This window comes from Cololabis saira, chromosome 19 (genome assembly GCF_033807715.1).
Source record: "Cololabis saira isolate AMF1-May2022 chromosome 19, fColSai1.1, whole genome shotgun sequence".
Lineage (NCBI taxonomy): Eukaryota > Metazoa > Chordata > Actinopteri > Beloniformes > Belonidae > Cololabis > Cololabis saira.
The window spans coordinates 40651336-40669352 of NC_084605.1; the positions used below are offsets into that span (position 1 = coordinate 40651336).

At 41.4% G+C, this 18017-nt stretch overlaps 1 protein-coding gene across 10 annotated transcripts in view; it reads right to left on the reverse strand.

Moving 5' to 3' along the window:
• tanc2b (tetratricopeptide repeat, ankyrin repeat and coiled-coil containing 2b) overlaps nt 1–18017 on the reverse strand; it is a 205526-nt gene that overhangs the window by 133324 nt on the left and 54185 nt on the right. For all 10 annotated transcript variants that reach the window (XM_061708282.1, XM_061708289.1, XM_061708296.1 and 7 more), the window contains one exon: nt 8469–8566. In XM_061708282.1, coding sequence (XP_061564266.1) covers nt 8469–8535 — 67 coding nt within the window. In that variant the 5' untranslated portion in view covers nt 8536–8566. The remainder of the gene's footprint in view (nt 1–8468; nt 8567–18017) is intronic.

Below are 18017 nucleotides of genomic sequence, written 5' to 3' on the forward strand. Positions count from 1 at the left end.
GATTGTCACTAAATTTTAATAATGCTGTGATTAATAGTGGGTGGGTGAAATAATACATTAATCTTTTTGGAGAAATGTTTACCTACTACAGTGATGCCATCGCAGCAAAGACTTTGTGTACATATATTGGAAGAACCCACTGTTTAGGCAATTCATGGTCATTAGTTAGTAAAAACAGAGGCAGCGATGCATTCCCCCTGTTTAAAATGGTCAAATATGATGATATCAGCCTGAAAATCACAGGACTTATCTGTGGTGGTGAAAGAAGTCAGCAGTATGAATTTGAAAGATGTGTGAGCATCCCTTCATGATAAACAGAGGGGGAACGCATTCTGACAGCAGTATTTCACGCTGTCAGAATGTGTTCCCCCTGTTTAAAATGGGTTAATATATCATTGTAGATATCTGAAATGTTCTTTTTGACTAGGAGGAATTGAATTACAGATATCTGCAACACATATCCAGTCTAGCTATTAAATGTTAAAACGGCTTGCCATACAAGTTTGCTGGTCTACTCAGAAACAGTACTAAGTACATCTATAACGGGACTGGGGGGGGATGGTGTAGGTTTAGGTTTATTAGACAAGAACATACACACCAACAAGACAGTGTACAAGCGGTGTCACAAGAACGTTTGTTTTCATTCATAGGCTTCATTTTCTTTCCATCAATACCTGGTGGGCCGGTCTAGGCTCAAAATGCCCGGGCCGATTTTTTGTCCCAGTCCAGCCCTGTACGACATAATAACCCTCCTGCAGGAGGACCGAGCTCCCGCCTGTTAACAGGATCTGGTTCACTGAAATCGGTCCATTCATCTTTCTTGGTTCATTAATACAGGAAGGAAGGGGACATTCTGTGGAGCAAGAGGTGCCAATCTGTCGCCGCGTGGAGGTTAGCCAGAGACAGCTCGTGCACGCCCCTCCTCCTGCGGCCGTATAGCCATCTGAAAATACTCCAGCTTGTGAGCGGCACTATATATGTAAATATGTGACAATAAGGAATGTGAATAAATGTATTTTTATTCAGAGCATTAATGAGACTTTAAAGCACATGGCAGATGGAAATATAAATATATAAGCAAACACAAAAATAAACCTAAAGGGGACCTATTATGAAAACCAGGTTTTCTCTTGCTTTAACATATATAAAGTGATCTCCCCTCAGCCTGCAACTCAGAGAAGGAGGAAAGCAACCAAATTCTGCAGTGTCTGTACAGCCGCCCGGATGATCCGTCCAGTGTGATGTGGATCTACGAGCCAATAAGATTCTACTCCCGTCGTTACGGAACGACGGAGCGATTTGCATCAGTTGGCCTCCGATGTGTGAAACCACACCCACAACTAACTCCACCGGCCGGAGTTTTTTTATTGCGTCATTCAGGCAGCCAATCAGCACAGAGCCTCATTATCATAGCCCCGCCCACTCAGAATCCCGCATAGATAATGAGGTTAGAGAATGGGAAGATAAAGACATGGATCAGAGGCTGAATTTCTAATTTATTTAGCAAAAACAAACAAAAGCTTGTTTTTAAGACATTCAAGGCCTGTTTAAAATAGGGATTAGATGCCATAATAGGTCCCCTTTAATAATGGTTGAAAATGCATGAATCCTACTTGTATTATATAGTGAATGACCTCTAGAACGGCACTGCTTTATTGGCAAGAGCTTTGATCATGTGCTTCTCTTTGCATTTTATGATTTCTTCTTTTTTTTCATTAAAATGCAGATTTTTCTAATGTTTTCCTACAAAAGGTGAAGACACTGGGGCTTCAGGGGTTTCTACTGGTAATTGTGATATTTTATTATGAGTTTAACCATAACAATGAGAATGGTGTGGGGGTCGGTCACTGAACTTTCCAAAGATCATGCGACGTCGGGACAATTTAAAGAAACACAGTTAGAAGTTGAGAGTTTTATTGTCAAAGGGACTGAGCGATTACTGCCAAATGAGTGGAGGTGCTTGGAGCACCGATGAAGACGCAGCAGTGTCATCAGAGTCTTACATGCAGGAGCGTAATCCGGACTTCAATGCGTCTCTCAGTAAGACAGAGACTGCAGCACAGCTGTAAGATTAAGGGAGGAGGGTCTGCTATGCTTGTTAACAATAAAAGGTTATAGTGAAGGTGCATCTCTGTACCTCAGGTTTCACTGCATTTCCTTTACCACAAGATGTCCATGTTGCAAAGAAGAACATAATAATAATAATAATAATAATAATAATAATAATAATAATAATAATAATAATAATAATAATAATAATAATAATAATAATAATAATCCAGACAATAGCATATGCTTTAAGAGTTACGAAATTTACGATTTAAAACATTTTTTTTGTGAAGGGGGACATTTTGATCCTCTATGAACATCACTCTCAGCTATTAACCCATCGTCCAATCAGACTTCCCTCCCTGACTCTCAGTCACTTCCCATTACTCTTGTTTAAAAGTGGTCGGCTCCCATCACATACAGTAAACTGAAAAGATACACTTTGATAAGTGCTGCATACACTACCAAGTCCAACACGTTTTAAAGAATATCGCTTGTCACAGGTGAAAGCCGCAGCTATGAGACACGTCATCAGGTTCTTACAGGAACAAGCCAGAGCTGTCAGGCTCCATCTGCAGTTCGGACCTGACAGGAACTGCATTTAGACTGTATTAGGCCTGTCTTTTATGTCACTTCTTGCTTGTGTCTTGGAGCTCGAAGCATGTTTGCTGATCTGATGATCTCTAATTAGATTTCGCAGCCACTGTGGAGAGTGAGCCATCAATTAGCCTGCTGTAATTAGGGGGACCAATTTGATTCCAGTCAAGCACCTGCTGCCTTGGAACTTGGAGTTACTGGAAGTGAAGATGGACACGGCTGCTTCAGTGCTGAAACATGGAAGTTCTTGTTCAGAAACTAATGATTAGGAGTTTTATAGTCTTTTTTTTTTATTATTATTTTTTCGTCAGTAAACTTGAATAAAACCCAAACTTCAAACGTCTACCCCCTCCATTTCTCTACTGTGAATGTTTGCAGGCCAGAGCTTCAGGAGCTGCATGTTGATCTGCTCCGACCACCTCAGTGTCTGCTGTCTACATATGTTTATATAGTAATCCCTCTAGTTAGCCAGGTATCAGTCATATCTTCATAAAACTCTTAGTTCTCCTGTTCATGGAAACTTAAAACTAATATATCTTTTTTGTACCATTGACAATATATTTGTATCTCAACTCTGTTCTTCATCCTTTCTTTCCCATCTCCCTTTTCCTGCTCTGCCCAGCTGGCCTCCGGCAGGAGGGTCCCCCCTTATGATCCTGGTCCTGCTCAAGGTTTCTTCCCTCCTAAAGGGGAACTTTTCCTCGCCACTATTCCTTTATCATGTTACATTATTGTTTATGTAATAATTGCTCGGGGGTCATGTTCTAGGTCTCTGGAAAGATCCTAGAGACAACTTGTGTTGTAATAAACGCTTTATAAATTAAATTGAATTGAATGTGTGTTCTTCCAGGGCCGTCTCCTCTGACAGAAATCCTCATACATGTATGCATACATGTATGCATGAATGAGGGCTTGTAGAGTCGTGGATGCGAAAAGTCTAATCTAGCTGTCACCGGTCCCTGGACGGGTCGCCAGTCCATCACAGGTCAATGCACAGACAAACGCGCTTACACTCACTCCTACAGAGTATTCAAGATAACTGATGATGATAACTAAGATATGAATCAGGAGCCTGAGAGGCTGCTGCAAATCATTCATTCTAATTGTAAAATACAGTTAAATATTCGTCCTGTGTATGTAAAATCAGCGATTAATGCAGAAACTGTAAAGAACTACAATTTAATCAGTAAACGCAGTCTCACGACAGATGTTTTTACAGCTACCTGAAGGAAGTTCGGTCTCATCAGCCCACAAACAGCAAAGCAACAGATATGCGTCTGAACCCCATTCAACCCAATATTTGATAAAAATCTTTAACTTTACTTTAGTTTTTTTTAATTTCGTCCAACTGTCACTCAGTTGGTTGTGTTTGTTTATTATGGCACTACTTTATTTTTGCACTGCACACCCATGTGAATATTACACATTCAGAAGTGTGACTGTCAGTATAAAAGTACAATAAATGTCACTCAGCGGTAAAACAAATATAAACATTCGACCTGTGAACCTGTATTCCACACCATGCAGTGTAAGATATTATATAAATAGCAGCTCTGCAGATGGATCGTATGAATCCATGACATGAAATCAGGCTTCCATTGGTTTGTTATTATGAAGACGTGTGAACACAATCTCCTATAAATCCAACTAGAGGTCCAGAACGATCGAGTCTGGTAAACCTAAATAGATTTTAATTCCAAGACTGAGCATGTGCACATTTTGGCTGGTCCACTGCAGCATTTCAGTGTCTCTCTCTCTAAGTGCTTATTAGTCACGCAACAGCTCCCCGTCCAGACACCCAAACCTTTTAACCCCATTTCTCATTTTCTAATCAGTCAGTGCCATAAACTGTAATTGCAGTGTCACGATGTTGATTCTGTTTCAGTTCTAGCGCTCCATCTCCACCACCCCTATTGGGAGGCTCAAAGTCAAATTTTACACCTCAATATCGTAAAAATATGAGCAACACCTCCGCATCCTACTTGTGTCCTTCACATGGTAGCCCTGGAGGCAAAAGGAATGATGCAACATGTGATCTTATAGGCCTTTTGGCTTTTAGTCACTAAGAAAGTCTTACACACACACACACACACACACACACACACACACACACACACACACACACACACACACACACACACACACACACACACACACACACACACACACACACACACACACACACACACACGACACGGTGAATGTATCTTTGCAGTATCCTAAAACAAAATAGACACTTCCTTAAGGCCTCAGGAAATTATGTTAACTAGTGAAGAAACTGCAGAATACGCCTCCTTATGTGCTGTGTGTTGTCACGCAAAGACTTGTATCTGATGCCTGCAGACCGCTGCGCCCCGAGTCCTGGAGTGTCGGAGTTTATGTGCTCTCATATGAATGTTCACTTCATAACTTGAACGGCATCCGACTAATCCAACAGGGGCTCGACTGAAAAAGACATGAAACATTCACTCAACTATTGACAATAGTGTTTGAGGATTCAAAAAAAAAAAAAAAAAAAAAGGGAACAAAACATTGTTTTCCAGACAGATGACACTCCCCGGGTGTCACGATACAGATTTGTCAAATTCAGCCAATTCCCATTCAGAGCTGCTTATCTCTGTCACTCCATCGTTTACCAGCTTAGTAACTCAGGGCTCAAAACAATTGCTCCAGTGCAGATCAAGGGACAGCTGGCTCAACCGTCATCTCAGATTAGCGGGTCAATTCCTGCCTGCGCTCCAGCAGTCTGGAGCCAGAGGCTGTTCCACCTCAAAGACCATCATCACATCTCAGCATCTTCCTTCTGAAACCAGACCAATCTGGGCAGCCAGTGCACGAACATACTGTACAGAAAAGGTTTTCAATGGCACCGGCTATTTCCCTCGAGCTTTTTTTTCCTACAACAGGAATGTGTTCATAGCACTCCCTGTCCGTCAAACGTTCACATGTCGGGATGCTCCATGCGCTCTTGATGTGATGCAGCAGCTGGTTGAAAATACGTCCACATTTCAGTTTGGGACTTTTTCGTGTAATGAGGGTTAATTAAGTGCTTGGAATAAAGCGGCAGCGGTGTAAGGTCAGGGCGTCAGTTTGTAAAAGCATGTGCTGCAGATCAGGGCCGGCCCAAGCCTCCATGGGGCCCTAAGCAAAATTTGATTTTTTTTTTTTATTACTGCCAATAATACTGATTATTGATCATTCACACACCCACTATACACTTATTTCATGTTCTTCCCTGTCATTACAAATACACTTGTAAAACTAGATGCAAGACCTTTTTGTTGTAGTTAGATTGTAATCCACAGTGATTAAGACCATGGAAGCTACAACAGATTAACAAACTTGCAGAAAAATCTTTCAATTAATATTGATCAAACTCAGCAACTGCCCCTACTTGCCACACAGAGAAGCAACAGATAAAAGGTGAAAGAGCTGCACAGTTGCAGCAGTGTTGTTTCCATCACCCTACTGTCAGTCTGGCAGGTTTTTACCCATCTATGGTTTTTAATCTGAAATGGAGCAAATTCAGCTACAAGAGCGGCCTGGGGTTGATTTACACTTAATATTTAAAGAGATATAGTACTAAGTGTGATACTGAGTGTCATCTACAGTGTAGGCCTACTAAAAGAAACAAAATAATCAAATAGATCATTTATAAACCATTTACTGTAAACACGTTATCTACTTTATTTTTGGTTTTAAATAAACTGCAACAGCAATGTGCAACAACAATTTGAAGTGGAACAACAACAATTAAGTGCAACAACAAAGTACTACAAAAACTAGAACTATAATTAAAATTACTCAACTTAGATATAAAGTACCTCGTCAATATGTTCTCCATACAAGAATTAATTCAAATCAAAAACAGACATTATTAAATAGAATAAACAAATAAAGTCCGTTTTGGCGACATGGTGGGCCTTCAACCTACTCCTCAGATGCGAAGTGCCGTGCACGATGCTTGCCGAGAGGCAGCAGTCAATACGCCAGCAGTATCTACTCTAGTCTGTTAACATTATATTGTTTATGTGATAATATTAATTATTGTGTTTTTGTACAATAACATTCCTTTGATAATGTATGATTCATCACTCACACATAAAAAATTATTTTATTTGTTATTTTATTTGTTTTTAACTCTAGGGGGCCCCCTAGTGGTCACGGGGCCCTAAGCAGCCGCTTAGTTCACTTATGCCTCGGGCCGGCTCTGCTCCAGACCCCTCCAGGATACAGATGTCTCCGTGGTGGAAGCAGATTCTGATAAGAGCCAGCATCTGCTGAGATGAGCAGACTCCCAGCAAAAAGACAGTAACACACAGGAGGGAACTTTAAATATCCACCTCTGCTGGTCCCCCTCTCCATTTCAGACGTCATGTAAATACACACGCAAGTAATAATGCTGGAATGGTACAGCTTCGTTTATGAGGACATGACAATATAAGTGAATTGACAGGTTGAACAAGTAGTTCCACCCTATTTTGATCATTGCAGACCCACGTTTGTAGTTTTCTTTTCATTCATTTTATTGAACTCACTTTATAAGTTCAATGCCAGTGCAGAGCTGATCGCTGTTGGGGTAAATACTGTCAAATGTTTCCAAAAGTACAAAAGCCTTGTGTTAATATCTGGAGTCTGAGGTACACAGTGGCATCTTTCAGGCTTTACGAAAAAATTCAAGTCAGCAACTGGACTAACGACTGCAGGAGGCAAATTTCAGAACAATAATAAAAACCCTAGCCCGCGGACGCTGTCAAGAGAGTTGTACTTTCAGTCCTGCCCTGGCAATAACATGGACTTTATTACAATCAAACAGCAGCGACGGCACTATTGCAAGATGAATAAGCCCAGTTGTTCCAAGTATTGCTTTGGCAGGGATGATCTGTGCATCAAAAGCAACGGGTCTCAAAGACGTACAGAAGGAACAGTGTACAGGGCAGTATTAAATAAGTCCGAGGCTCTTCCAGAGTTTGCCATAGCATGCCTAATAAAAGCAGGTTTAATCAGAAGTAACAGTCGTTTACATGAAGCCTTTGCTGACCGCTAGGTTTCAGTTTCATTAAAATGTATAAATAAAAAGTACTCGTCTCAGCGGTGTTACACTGGGAGAGACAAAAAGTTAAAGATGGACAAAAATAGTCCAGAACAAACGTCCGTTAACAAGGCAATGATGAAGGCCCGGAGCAAAACGACTTAATTAATGTAACAAGAGCAGGTAGAAGGTTGAAACAACTCGTCATGCAACAGTGAAGGAAACCAGAGCAGCTTTTCAGGGGATTTCAGCCTCTGCTGTGAACAGGACAAACATTTTCACCGTGCAGCATGGCATGACGTGCTGCTGATGCCAGAAGTACGGCATCAGCGGCACGGGTGTGAGGTTCTGACAGGAGATAAAGCTCAGACAGTAAAAGGGCAGAGGAACTGGTCTGGAGTTCCAGTGATGTGCAAAAACCTTCAGATGTTTCCATGATGCAAAGCATGGACAAAAAGAGTATTTACAAGTACCGCAGCGGCGTTGACAAACGAGGAGCAAGCGCTCCAAAACCACCGAATTCCTCGAAAAATTGTGCAGAAGTGTGCTGAGAAATTATGCTGCGGTTTCAACGGGGAGCTGAGGTCACAACGTATTGATCTGATTCATTTCCTGTGAAATAGACGTCGTGGAAAGCTCTTAATTTTTCTGTAGCCATCTTTTAAACTACACATTGTCTTCTGAGTTGCATGTGCTTTCTTCCTGAAATAAACCCAGGGAGTAAATCAACACCTCCTGTGTGCTGCTGATGAATCATTGTTCGCGGCGGGCGTCACAAGACGAGACTCACCGCTGCCACGACTCTTGCGGTTGGCCTTCCCCCCCGTCAGCAGCATCTTCAAGCTGTTCCTGAACATGACTCCAGCAGATGTCCAACTACAGCTTAATCTGTTTGGGAGAGAAGAAGACGACATATAGGTATTGATATTTTCTGAGGGCACATGTGTGTGACCAGTGCTCGGCGTGGAGATCCAACACCGTTAACAGAATTAGTTAAAAGCATTATCGGGGATACCAGAGGAGCACTGAACAGCGTAATTCTCAAGATAAGACGAGAGCTGCAAAAGGAGTTAATTGGCATTATGCATTAGAATACCAAAGTGGGGAAAATCCCATTCATGAATACTTAATCTTATCTCCATCATCAAAGCACAAGATCAAATGTTTCCTTGTAATTAGGGAAGAATAGAAGGAAGTACACAAGGTTTTACAACACTTGGAGGGAGAAAGAATCTCTGGTCTTCAATGTTTTCACTCAAACAACACGAGGTCAGGGTGACCATTAGATGATGAGGAAAATGTGGATTAATGTTCGTAGCATGAAACCTGGACATAAAAAGGAATGTTTATTCCACAGCTGTAGTGAGATGAGAGGAAAAATGTAAAACAGAAGAGGAAAATTCAATTCAATTCAATTCAATTTTATTTATATAGCGTCTAATACGCTATATAAAAAGGCTTCGTATCGATCCAAAACACTCGCTGCCAGTCAGTCTGCTGCAGATTTGGAGGACAATCTTCTGTGTAACATTATAAATGAAGTGTTAGAGATATTTAAACTTGGATTAGATAAAGTAACACTACATACATTGGATCTATATCTTTTAGTGGTACATATAATACAAAATGACAATTACTAATACTTCAAATAAAACAAAGTACAAACGTTAAACTTGAGTCGGGCTCCAAAATGTAAGATGAATTAACACATTAGTTTTATTTTTATATACAACATGTGCAAAAACCTTTTTTTTTTTCCCACATAGTAACCATGTTTTTTTTAAACGTGACACTACACCCTCATTTTTAACCTAACATAACAAACCAAGTGCCGTGTCTAAATCTAACAAAACAAAGGTGAAATGAGCTATACTGATTACACAGAAGTGACAGAAGCTTCAAGTACACCTGTCTTAAAACGTCACAAGCGAGTCGAGACAAGACCAACAAAGGTCAAGAAACAGATGTTGATGCCAAAACCTTGATGCCACAAAACGTCTCTGCTGCTAAACTGCAGAGTATGTGACCCTTGACGTTTAAACTACCGCAGGAAAGCAGTTCCAAAATGTCCCCCTTGACATTAGAAATTAACATATAGCCTAGAATCAAAATGGTTTTGGCCTCCATAAAGGCCCAAATACAGTTGCCGTTCAGAACGCGTACGCGTGACGTCACACGTATCCTGCGTTCATTTGGCGCGTCGACAGGCACGTTCTCAAAAAGAAACTGAACGCGTACGGGACCTGCAGTTCTCGCTCTGGCCGCTAGTATCGCTGTTCCCGGTCTGATCCAGCTGGCACTGCTGCTCTCAGCTGGAGAAAGTTCCCCATGCAGGTTAATTTGCCCCTTGTTAACTCACTTTAACTTCACTTTAATTTTACACCAGAATGTTTTTTTTTTTTTAATTTAAAGATAGATACATACAAACAAACAAAGCACATAAAAGTCATATCAGAATTACAAACTTTTGCCTTGGGTTGAGCAACATCAGTACTGAGAACTGAGAATCTAATTATTGTACAACATAAAATAAAAAATAAATAAAAAATAACTCACAAGGGCCATCTTATATTAAATCATATCTTTCAAGTAAAGAAAACAGTTTAAGGGCTTTCTTTTCTTTAACAAGACTCAAGGACTTACTCAAGAGCTTAAGCTCATTTCTCCAATGGGTCAAACATGGTTTGGTCTTAAAAAAATCTACATTTGTGAATGAAGAACTTTCCCAATAACACCAAATTATTAAGGACAAAGTCCACATTCTTGTCTTCAACAAAATAATATTATTCTAGTCTATTCCACCCATTTTTTTGGAAAATCATATTAGGAACAATAAACCAGATAGAATGTCTATTTGTAAGGAAAGATTTTAACCATTTCAGTTTCAAGACACCATTCATAATATTGAAATCGATCACATTCAACATCATCATAGTTTTTTACCATGTCAATCTTTCTTATATATTGACATCTATTTCTCCATATGAACTTAAAATTAACTGTATTTATTGTTTCGTCATTCTTGTTGACATGGGTAAAGAGAATGCCGGATAAATTAGTCTGGACAGACTATCCATTTTTGATAATAAGCAATAATAATAAGATAAGATAAAATAGTCCTTTATTACTCCCTCAATGGGGAAACTCACGTAGCAGCAGTACGCACACGCACGCACGCGCGCACACACACACACACACACACACACACACACACACACACACACACACACACACACACACACACACACACACACACACACACACACACACACACACACACACACACACACACACACACACACACACACACACACACACACACACACACACACACACACACACACACACACACACACACACACACACACACACACACGGAAGGGGGTAAAAAAGTAATAATAAATAAGTAATGAAAATGAATAAAGAGTAATAATAATAATAATAATGCTGTGGTTTTATATAGCTTCCTTCAAGGCACCCAGAGCTTTACAGAGATCATTATTCATTAATACACATTCTCTCTGGTGGTGGTAGCTCCGTCTGTAGCCACAGCTGCCCTGCAGACTGACGGAAGCGTGGCTGCCATATCGCGCCAAACGGCCCCTCCGACCACCACCAAACATTCAAACACATTCACACGATGTTATAATCTCCTACATCATCCAATATTGTCCTGTAAACTTGTTTGTTGTTCTAATCTGCTACCGCTGCTGCTGCTCCTACTTCTGCTACTTAATATAAGTAGCTTTTCCAACTGTTGCTCTGCTTACTGCCCCCTATCGGTCACCACCGGTATGACGGGCTCTACTCGGGTACTACGCGAGGTACGCTGGGAGCCGAACAGACGCGTACGCAGGCACCAACTGCATCTGTATTTGGGCTCTAAGTGGTTTGGCAGGGTGGAGGATTGGGCGTGGTCTGCGGGGTTGCAGCGCACAGGTGGCGCAGGCCTGGTTCAGCTGATTGGGCACACCTGTGCCTAATCAATCTCTCCACCCTGCCTGGGTATTTAAAGAGCGGCTGCACACTGGCAAAGGGCTCGAGGGATGACACAGAGCTACCGAGTGCGCTGATACACGTCTGTGTCTGGGTGAAATAAAGATCAACAATTTATCCACTAAACCCTTTGTCCTCTTCCCTGTTGGTTGACCCCGGGTAGCACGAGCTTGCTACAGTGGTTTTCACATCAATGACAAGATTCGGGATGTGGTTTTTGTTGTGAAACAGCAGAAATGTACTACAACAAAAACAGATCAGGAACACCTGCTGGGAATAAGCTAGTTATGATGGTAAAATACTGGAGAGGTGGGCATGTTCTACCTCATTGCCATAATGTCTAGGGGTCAGATCAGGGGTCACCAATCCTGGTCCTCGAGGGCCAGTGTCCTGCATGTTTTACATGTTTCGCTGCTTCATTGCACCGTGATAAAAGTGACTGTGTCGTTAAGAGAATTGTGCAGACTTCAATTGACAAGCTGATGACGATGATTAATTAGAATCAGGTGTGTTAAAGCAGAGAAAAACTCTAAAACATGCAGAACACCGGCCCTCGAGGAACAGGATTGGTGACCCCTGGGTCAGATGGAGTCAGCTCCTGCCAGGATGGCAACGACTCCAACTGCTTCTTCAGGACAAATAAGTGTGACATCACAGAAGGGCCATTTTTTTTCAAATCCCTTCACGGAGGATGAGTACGCCCCAAACCTTCAGACAGATTCACCAATCAGCATTCACTGAACAAGGACACCTACAGAATCAAAACGAAACTAGTTTTTGTTGTAAAAGTGGAGTGGGACTTTAAAGCTAGTATTTTCATATTGTTATCGCGGTCCAGTAAACAAAGGAATGCATTTCTCTGATGATGGGAATCTAACAGTTAACAGTTCATTAAGCCGCAGTATGCAAGCCCCTCCCTGTCTGAACACTCCCCGCTGGTATGGATCATGTGCTTTCACGTGATGAGATGTAGACAACCCTAAAAAAAAGTGGAGGTGCCAACAGGTCAGAATCTACACGACTTCTCCGCTTCATAAATGATGAGGAGCAAACATCTTATTCTGACTGCTTTGGGCTTACGGGCCAAGAGGCATGCCAATATAATACCAACTGGAACTCTGACTCAGTAAATACCCTCTGCAACTCCACATCGCCTTCAAACAGTGAAACAGATGAAATGTAAAAGGCTTCACATCTAGCCTGACAAATTTGTTCAAAAAAAACATATGGAAACCCAACAGGCGTTTGCAGTTTAGTAGCTGCCAGAGCAGAAAATAGAGTGAGATGTTGCTGTCTGTTTCCAGAAGAAGCAATCAGTATTTGAAACCTCCCAGGACAGGACACAGAGTAGGGAAATGAGCAGACCTGAGTCGCCAGAGACGAGCATGCACGCAAAAACGCTCCCACTTACACAGCTGAACCAATGTTTCATCTGAAAGCATTCACGTCTCTCATTCTCACTCTCTCCGACCCCGTGCGCTGGCTTTTGTGCACAAAAGCCAAGAAAGCAGCATGCTCTCGCAGTTAATGTGCGTAAGCGGATGTACACCATCTCAGGATCTTCTACAGTTTGGCCATGATTCTCCCCCGGTGTCTTAAAGGCACATTCACCAGCCTTGCACGAGCAGCTTTCAGCTGCTCCAGTCACACCAAACAGCACTCTTTGTTTGTTCTCATGAAAAATAAAAGCAGACACAGCTGAGTTACACTGTCAAGCATGACCTCAAAAAGCAACATTAACATTCTCCAACAGCCTCGAACACGTCCTGCGAGCTTTGCAGATACCTACATTACTGGCATTAGACATTAAATATTTAGCCTCAGCTGTAAGGCTTGCTTAAAGAATTGCTTCTTCATGGCATAATGGTGAGAAATCAAAGTCGAATAAATCAGATTTTCGATCCATGAGCCTCATATAAATTTCATAGCATAAGAAATCCAGCTCGAAGCAGGTGCGACACCCCCACTTTTAGCTTGAGCCTGGACTGAGACCTGCAGCGACCCTCCATTAATCACAGAGCCAATTTTCAATCAATAAAGTGTCCCTTAATGGGGTCAGAGGTGGCAAAGGCCAGAGTCACAGACCGCCTAATAGGATTTATCTCATGTTACCTTTGGATCCAAATTAAAATTCATCCATGAAGAAACCCCTTTAATGCAATTGAAAAAATTGGGCGGGCACGCATTTCCCAGGGGAGACCTCCTAATGCAGAGATATTCAATTGGCGGCCCACGGGCCACATGCGGCCCGCCAGGAGCTTTTATGTGGCCCCTGGTCATATTTTAAATAGTTTAATAGTTTAAACAGTTAATAACGGCGTGTGATGACGCAATCAAACAGCGAACAGCGTGGAGTGAGGGGGGAGCGGTGTTAAACGTAGCAAACATGTCAGCATGTCAGATCATGGGAAAAAAAGCAGGGGAAAAAGCAGAGGACACGAGAAATGATCCAGGCTGAGTTGGATTTGGAAAAGCCGCTTGGTGATGGAGGCGGTCACGGGGCGCACAGCGCAGGAGATCGGGGGGAGAGCGCAGAGAGAAGGGCCGATGCTGTGGAGAACCCTCACTATATGTTTGACAAGATCCTCCAAGAAAATAACCCAGATTTTTACAATTATTATACAAGGCTTCAAATTGGGGAGATCAGCCCCACCGCGACCCGATTAAATGGATTTGAATGGGAGATAATAACACCCGATAACACCCGATTTCATATCACAAGTTGCTTTTTTATGTGACATTATGGGGCATCTTAACAAACTCAATCTGCAGCTACAGGGGAGAAACTCGAGTGTGGCTGAGATCCTCGAGAATGTAACTGCGTTTCAGGTCAATCTGAGTCTGTTCCTACCAACGGGGAGGAAGATCCATTTCCCCACGCTACGCAGTGTCCCTACCCATCTTGGTGGAAAGTGGTGCTTTGTCATTATGGCGTGTTTTATTAAAAGTAGGTCAATATAAATTTAATTAAGTTTGCACAATGCATGGTTTCAAAATGAACTTGCATTTAAAATAATATTTCTTTATCTGAATATTATATTTAACATTCACAATGACTAAATCTGGAGACAATTAATACATAATTCATATGTAAACTAGATATTCAAATGTATATTATACATAAGTCTTCGTCTTTGAGTGCAAAATACATTTTGAAAACCCCCAAATTTTCAAATTGTGCGGCCCTCTCCATACAGTCCTTTTGCAGATGTGGCCCCCGGCCGAATCTAGTTGAATACCCCTGTCCTAATGTGATTAGCTTTAACACAAAAGTTACAGAAACAAAGGACAGCAAGGCCTTAAATGAAATGGAGAAAATTGCATTTCTTTTTAAAGCCGGGCTCCCAGAGGTGTGAATGATCGGAGGAATTTTAAGATAAAAATCCTGTTTATACTTCACGACAAAAGAAAAATCTGGATTAAAACGGGTAATTAGGCGCCAACTAAAAACATATGGCTCAATTTATCTGAGGAAATGAAAATCATTGGAAACCTGAAGTCCAGTGAAGCATAAACACACTGAAAGACAAACTGCCTCCGCCCTAAGGGATGCAAGTGTCTTAAGGCAATTAAAGCACGATCCCGCGGCCTGACTGGGGGGCGGAAAACGCCACAGACCTTAATCAAGCAAGAACTGCGGCACAGAAAAAGAACATTTTCAGACAATTTATCTCACAGCAGTAACATTGAAACCAAGATGTCTTCAATGCATTGATTTTTTTCCCCTCCTTTTTCATTTGCTTTCAGGGTTTCGGGAGAAGGACTAGTCGAGGCAGATGGCGGGCAGCAGATGGACTTGTTCGTTAAACCAAAATCACCCTTCCAAAGGTGAATCTCTGAAGTCAAGAGACAAAATATTCACATTCGAAAAGAAGTCGGTCTGAGCCAGCTCCCTTATCTCTCCGGCGGATGACGGCCCACAGAAGCAGACAGGGATAAATCATATTCCTGGGTCTGAGGATGGCCAGGGGAGCAGAGCTCAATAAATCACAGCGATATCAATAAGGGGAAGTGTCAGGGCCCAGCTCAAGAGTTGCACAAGGCAATGCAGGAGCCACTCGAGGCTGCTGGTAACAAAGTTTCTCTGCAGCCCTTCGATAGATTCATCTATATTTCTGTCCTCGCCCTGGTGATATCTGTATCACTACAGAGCATGCAGGAGCATGATCACTCACAGAAAAGACCATTTCCAGCCTTTCGCGGGCAAATTAGAGTCCGACTCATAGTCTTTCTGCACTATTTTTGGGATGTGGAGCATCTCGTGAAATATTAATGTTTCCACTGGTGTTTAATGACAGATATTACCCACAATTTACATATCTAAGTTGTGACAGAAGACTGCACATTGTGAGATGACCATATACATCATTTGCACATTTCTTTTCTTTTTTAAATCAGCAATGTGTAAACTTCAGTGCCATCCAGAGGCAGAGCTGCAGATTGCACCCCCCCCAACCAAACCTTTGGAAGGGGTTAATGTACAAGCAGCAGCAGTTCTGTCACTCAGCCCTCTTCATGTACCTGCCAATATTATAATTGTTTTCTTTTTCCTCATAGCATATGTATATTCTACAAAAGACTATACATACATTGCTGTTTTTATTTATTTTGTCCTTTTATGTTTTGCAAAATAATGTAATGTCCATATAGCTGGTGTGCCACGTCTACGGTCGGAGAGGGTCCACACCACGTAAGTAATGTTTAATTACGTGTATGCCATGTATATGCTACTTTTCTCAGACATCAAAGGGCTTCCCAGTAAAATAGGCATAATAAAAAGCATAAGATACAATAAAATAAATACAATGCAAAACATAAAATGCTGTCAGATGACTACTAAACAATAAAAACATGTGGGAATCTGAAGTTTCCATTTGTTCCAATCAGAAGTAGTTTGTGAATAAACAACTTCTACTTCAGGGACAGTACTGAAAACACAGTTTGAACTCTCACATTACACATACCTTGTGTTAACGTGCCACAATAATGACATATATTCACAAACTTTCAATGCCTTCTGGAACTGTTTCCTGGGACTGTGTCAAGCGATTAAAAAAATTGAGATTAATTCATTACGATCTGTAATTAATTGATCTAATTAATCTCTTTTTTTTGATGAGAAAAGCCCTCAGCTTGAGGCGTTTTCCTTTAAATTCATTACATTATTGTGGCAGATCAAAAGATTGATATATAACAACAACAAAAAAGTGGCTTTATAGTCATTTATCCTCTCCTCGAGTCTGTTTGGGGAAGAGCGTTGCTGTGGTAACATCGTTGCTGTGGCAACATCGTTGCTGCTAACGTTAGCTGTGGCTGCGCTTGTGACCGGGTGCTTTGTGTTTATGTGGCTAAATGTGAGCTGCTTTTAGTAAGCAAAGTCCTTTCATTTTTTTACTCTACTTTTATCAATGGTGCCGTCAGGTTGTTTTAGAAATGTAAATTCCCCATTCACTGGACTGACAACTTTCACATGCTCCTCCATTTTCACTTCTCTTCTCCGCTACTCACCGGCCCACCGGTCCAGCTACACTGGGAGGTACAAGCGTAAACACGCCCACACACAGTAACAGCCAATCAGTGTCCACTTCAAGGTGTGACTGTTTTCTCAAGCATTTCATAATAAAGGCAAGTCTCAAACAGAAAAAGTAAAGTTAGAAATTAAAAAAATAGATTAAGCGATTAAAAAACATAAAGCGCTAAATATGACTAATTAATTAATCGCAATGAGTGTGCTAATTTGACACACCTACTCAGAGTGTATATTTATGTGATACCAAATTCAACAGAGGAATACCACGAGGAACAGGGGAGAAGTTTGGAGAATCTGACCTCATCCAATAAAAACCAGCGACTATGAACGGTGATGTAGACATGGCTGAAAACGGAGCAGACATACTGGACCCTTTTAGTATTTTGATCAAAGCAGGACACACATATCATGTTAATACCTAATATGTCTCCTTTAGGACTTGCAATGTTTTTTGTGCTGTGATCTCTTGTCAGCTGATTTATAGTTTGTCATTTGGCCTTGAATATGACAGTCCAATGGGGAAACTAAAAGAAAAAGCCTTTTTTCTGACTGCATTTAAAGTGAACTGTTCACATACAGTATGAGAAATCTTTCACACTGCTATAATTTTGACTGACAGGACTTGCATGCCCCTTTCACATGATGCAACAGCACAGTGGGTCTTTCCAGGTGGACCTCACAATCCACACCACTGAGGCCAAACTGACTTTAATGTGATGATTTTTTTCTCCTTTCGACGAACACAATCACACGAGCCACATATAGCCCATCATAAATACACATGGAGGACAGTGTTTTGGTTGAAGCGTGTCC